General features: G+C 32.6%; 1 protein-coding gene across 1 annotated transcript in view; it reads left to right on the forward strand.

Moving 5' to 3' along the window:
- Positions 1 to 4,855, forward strand: part of LOC118751928 — a gene marked incomplete at its 5' end in the record, with an annotated part of 36,714 nt that extends 31,859 nt beyond the window's left edge. The window contains one exon of the mRNA XM_036486755.1: positions 3,489 to 4,855. Coding sequence (XP_036342648.1) covers positions 3,489 to 3,861 — 373 coding nt within the window. The remainder of the gene's footprint in view (positions 1 to 3,488) is intronic.
- Between the last annotated feature and the right edge of the window lie 1,145 nt (positions 4,856 to 6,000).

A 6,000-nucleotide genomic window follows, 5' to 3' on the forward strand; every position in this document is an offset into this window, starting at 1 on the left:
TTAATAGCAGCAGCTGCAGCTAAATTTTGTATATTTTTTGTTTTCTAAATATTTTCAATTTCTGTATAAACAAGTTTAGATATAAATTTCGAATCTTTATTGTTTTTATATAGCCACAAAGTGCTGGCTCCTAACTTCGATCATTTATAACACCTAAAATATTCATATAAGAGTCACACATTTTTTGTTTTTGAAGCTCATATTTCTTACCCACCTAGGACTCCTTTCAGACTCATATATTCTGAACGCTCAGAATATGTTTGTCAGAATATGTTTTATAAACCAATAATAATAATAATAATAAAACTGTAGATTGTTTGTCTGTTTGAACTCACTAATCTCCGGAACTACTGAATGGATTTTCATGGGGCTTTAACTGGTATATGGGTAGAGAGTGACCTCGGATGTAACCTAGGGTATAAAAAAATTAAACCTGACAAAGGGCGATGCACCTCCCATAGTCGTGACATTTTTAATCAGCTATAACTTCGGAATCTTACGTCACATGAATTTGAAATTTTGCTCTGCATCGCAAAAAATGGTGCCGGCAGATGGCGCCGGAGTCGAGATATTTAGAGACCCCATCTTTATCGTATGACCAGGAGTAACGGGTATTAACTTTATGATAAAAAGAATACGGTAGGAATATCAATGATTAAGAAGAATACGGTTGGAATATCAATGACCCCGTTTGAACGGGTAAACTTTCATCCTGGGAACAGGAGGATTATAGAAGATTACGCACTCTTGGCAAACCTTCCAATACGTACAGATATCTCACAGGTGGAAATAAGAGCTCATATCATCGAGGAATATTAGTACTTAACCCAAATGCTATCTCAGCGCTATTATTCTTGGCCTATGAGTAAGCAAGGTTCTGCTCTTTAGTCCTTTCAACCTGAACTAATAAATTTTACATTACAAACCGTTTTTGCATAGCAACCCCATTTTTGTATTGCCAGGCATTTGCTAGTTTGAAAATAAAATTTTAGTTTTCCTTGTTCTTTTTTGTGGCTCTTTGTAGCATTTAGAACTTAGATGTTGCGCTTTTCGGCCTCGGCCTTGCCCACTCCTGCTATATACATTTTCATACAAGGCAGGATTAAACAGTATTAAAAATATGCTGCAGAAACACAACAGCAAACAACAGCTGAGCTAAGAAGCAATGACATGCTATAACAGTATGTTTGAGATGGAATGACATGCCATAGCAATGCATGAAGTTTTTGAAAATGACATTTTAATAGATACGCTGGGAAGAAGTTAAGAAAATGTTTAAATTTATATTTTGTTACCTACTTCACCGATTTGAAATCTGAAAACTGTACCTTTCATGAGCATGAAATGGTATTATAACTTTGGTCCGATATTTGTAAGTACCAGAATAAGAAGAGATAGACTCATGAAAATGTGTACTTATGTATGTGACCAGAACATCGAGCTGAGCCGACTTAGGCATATGGCAACCGAACTTCGAGCCCCCCCTGCCCCTACGTAGCGACGCCCATGCTTATATATTTAGAGGTCGCTCAAAGCGCCCAAAGTTTTTCATGTATTTTATATGGGGAAAAACAACTTTTCGTAGAAATGGTATAGAATAGTTAAAAATCAATATTTTTCAACCAGAAAACTCTGTTTATCTGCAGGAGATTCCTAATTATAATACCCAATTGTTTATTTGACAATTTTTTCATCGCAACCATGATACAAAAAGAAGGTAGTTTCAATAAACAACTTTTGACGGATAATAAAATTTTTTGAAGTTTCATAAATTGTGAGCATTCTCAACGGCCATACCACTTTTATAATATTAAAACAATAAATCGGAGTATTTTCTTTCCCACATTTATACCAGTTTAATAATATATCAAATGAAAAATCATTATCAGTGCTTGGTAATTTTTTTACTTACGTGGTTCGTACCTTTTTTTATTAAAAATATATAAAATATGTAATGTTAAAGGAGACTTCATTGAAATTGTTCTTTTTATTTTATAATAAAAATCACGAGAGCATTATGTTGTTATTTTTTCATTTTCTTATTTTGTATGCAATCTTGCAATTTAAAAATCTAATTCTAAAGAATACTCTTTCCAAATAAATCCTTTTGTAATCGCCAATTCCATGTGAATAAATTGTTCTCATAACTTAACATGCAAAACAAAAACAAATTGGGAAAAATTATTTTTGTTTTAGTTTATAATTTTGGGAATATTTGTTCACATTAAATTCGTGAAAATTTACTTTTAAATTTCTCATCAGATTTTGCAAAAAATTAGGCTTTGTGGTTAGCGTATCACCATTAACTTCAACAAACTTCGAATTTAAAATTTCCAATGTATGCAAAAAACTTGAATTCGGGTTGCGCAGACCGGCCTCCGATAAGCAATTAGCATAAGTATAATTTTGATCACTTTCTTCATCCGTTCTGAAACCTAGTTTCGTCAACCCCCTTTTTGAAATTATCTATGCATTAATTTTCAGGTTCATCATATTCGACATCTTTGAGTGGACTGATGAAATCTTCTGCTTAAAAAAAAATATATTACTGCTGGTGATCAGGTAGCATGAATTTAATGAAATGTCATAATTTTATTAAAAGTCAAATGGTTAACAACAACAACGAATGTCATTAAATGAAACTACCTTCTTTTTTGTATCATGATCGGAACTATAATTCATAGGTCCGCCAAAAACCCGAAAAATACAATTGGACGACCAATAAAAAATCGTTATTATTAAAAAATGGTTAAATAAACAATTGGGTATTATTATTTGAAGTCTCCTGAAGAGAACCAGAGTTTTCCGATTGAAAAATATTGATTTTCAAGAAATCTATACCATTTCTACGAAAAATTTTATTTTTCCCATATAAAAATTCACGCTTTGAGCGACCTCTAAATATTTTTTGATTTCAAAATAAAAAAATAGGGGTTACTTTTTTTCGATGTAGAACAATCCTAGGGGGTAGAGCATTACAATTCCGACTTTACTGTTTTTGGACCACCCTAATGTGCATACATACCTAGCATATACATAAGTTCTTATGCATTGAGTGCAAAAGAGTGTATTTTAGTAAAATACAAAATAAAATTTTATGTTCCTACATATTTCTTGCTTAGCACCATATAAAAAGTGTTTTACACATACATATATATGTATGTACAAGTGTATGTAATGTTGCATAACAAGCCAATTAATTCAATTATTGGTTTCCTTTTGTTTTCTTAACTCCGTTAAATTAACTGATTTTATGAATTAATATATTTATTTGTAATTTTTTATGGAATCGGCATCGGCACCGGCCGATTCTTTCCCCATACGCCGATTAATCGGCATCGGCATCGGCACCTGAAGAAAATTGGAACCGGTCGGACCCTAAAAATAACCAATTATTTAAAAAATAATTTCTGTTTTTTTAGTTTGATTTGTTTTTTTATTCAGATGCAAAGTGTGACATAACTCTTTTAACTCCTTTTTATTTTCAGGGGAGCTGCCAGCTGCTGTTCAACACAATGCCGCCTCGAAAATGATGCCTACTACCCGTGTGTTATTATTTTCGAACTGGATGGATTTGATAATTATTGTTGCCTTCACTGTTACTTCGCGAAACATATCGCCTTCCACTCAAAATGGATTATAAATACTGCACATATTAAATTGTATACACTCACACACATGTACGTAGTTACAACCCAGCGAAAACTTTTCATTTTTAGGAACCACTTATTTATGTATCAATGGAGTAACGCATTACAAGTCGCCTCAAGACAATTTCCGCTTATCCATCGCATTACATCTAATGCAATGGCAAGAAATTTTACATTTATTCGATTACCTCCAATGACATGCACATGTTAAAATAATGCATTCTGTAAACGAAAAGGTAAGCGGTTACTCTCGATTGGGGAAGCACTTTTCGAGAGTAACCGCTTACCTTCTCGTTTACACAATGCATTACTTTAGCATGTGCATGTCATTGGAGGTAATCGAATAAGTGTAAAATTTCTTGCGATAGGCGAAAATTGTCTTGAGGCGGCTTGTAATACGTTACTCTGTTGATACAAAAATAAGTACTTTCCAAAAACTTAAAAGTTTTTGCTGGGGACTGATTCAAAACTGACACACTACCATTAACATATGACAATTTTGACACACTTTTTAATATCTTGCGATTTACGATAACTTTACATTTGTTGTTAAGAACTAAATATTTGTTATTTTGTTTTTTTAAGAAAAATATCTATTAATGCAAATTGCACATAAATATTCGAGCATTTTTCAACAAATTGTAACTGAATCAAAACAATGGAAACATAAATGGCTGTAAGCTCCTTTTGAATACAACCGACAAAAAAGTTTAAATGAGAACAAAATATGTAAAACCAAAATGCATGTTTATGTAAATGCATAAGTGCATATGTATATATATATACGAATATATGTCCATGAGGACGACATCTTTTGACAATTGTTTACTTAAGAAAATATTGTAGAAAGCAAATGTAGGCTGCATATATGTATACATACCGTCGCCTGGGTAAAAGATTGTCGTAAGCGCAATTTTGACGATTTTTAGTTCTAGATGCAGTTACGTATATGTTTTGAAATAACGTATTTCGATTGGTGTTATCAGTTTTTAGATATCTCCTTTAGTTTCCGAGATATTGACTAAATTTTTTTCGATATTTTAGTAAAAATTTAGTTAGTGATGCAGTCATATTAAACTAATCAATAAAAGTGTCGTCAATTTAATAGAAATGTTGATCACATTTTGGCGTTTTTCATACAAAGTGGCTGCCAATTTGTGGACAAATGACGCTTACGACAAAATTTTACTAAAGAAAATCCGTCATAAACTCAAACCTAATTAACAATAAATATTAAAAATGAAATAATTTCAGAATTTTGTGAACTTGTAACATTTTCAGAGACTTTGGAGAAAACCTATCTTCGCGTTTTTGAGAAATTGCATTCCAAACTTCTATCGCGATTTCCCACAACCTGCCGAAATTAACATACGACAATCTTTTACCCAGGCGACGATACACTCATGCCTACAAACTTATGTAAGTAACTAAGTTACATATATAAAATATATTTATGCAAATAGAAAGTAATGAAATCTCGTACGTTATTAAAACAATGAAACTAGATTGTAAATATGATGTACTATTAAAGCTTTAGTTAAACTCATAAGTGGATACAAGCCTACTATGTTTTTATTATACTTTACACCAGAGATGTGAGAATTGATTATTTTTGACTGCTCTTCTGGGTGTACTAGTTATACCCAACAATGTCTTAGAGCAACTGGTAGGTTTTTTTTTTATACCCGAGCGCACTTGTGCACAAGGGTATTATAACTTTGTTCACATAACGGTTGTTTGTAACAGGCACAACGAATCGAGATAGATATAGACAAATGTATACATATTTAAATGATCAGAATGAAAAGAGAAATCGATTAAGCGGTGACTGACTGTCTGTCCGTCCGTCCGTCTGTGCACACGATAACTCGAGTAAAAATTGAGATATCTTAACGAAACTTTGTACGTGCACTTTTTTCCGGCGTAGGACGGATGGTATTGAAAATGGGCAAAATTGGACAATAACCACGCCTACCTCCCATATAACGGTAATTTTCAGAAATACGAAACCTGCGATATTTTAGTAACTACTGAAGATTATTCACTCAAAATTGATATTTACAATAATTTTTAGACGACAAATTAGAATATTATAAATTTTTGGAAAATGGGCGTAGCCACGCCCACTTATGGTTACATGTGTATATCTTGGTAACCGCTGCACCAATTTCTTCCAAACTTGGCACAGTTACTGGCCTTGGTAGAGCATACCAAATGGCCGAAAATTTTTATTCGGACAATAACCACGCCCACATTCCATATAACGGTAATTTGGAGAAATACGAAATCTTCGATAAATCAGTAAATATTAAAGCTAATTTATTCATAATTGATGCCTGCAACAATTCTT

This window comes from Rhagoletis pomonella, unplaced genomic scaffold (genome assembly GCF_013731165.1).
Source record: "Rhagoletis pomonella isolate Grant_MI unplaced genomic scaffold, Rhpom_1.0 Rhpom_scaffold_01091, whole genome shotgun sequence".
Classification (NCBI taxonomy): Eukaryota; Metazoa; Arthropoda; class Insecta; order Diptera; family Tephritidae; genus Rhagoletis; species Rhagoletis pomonella.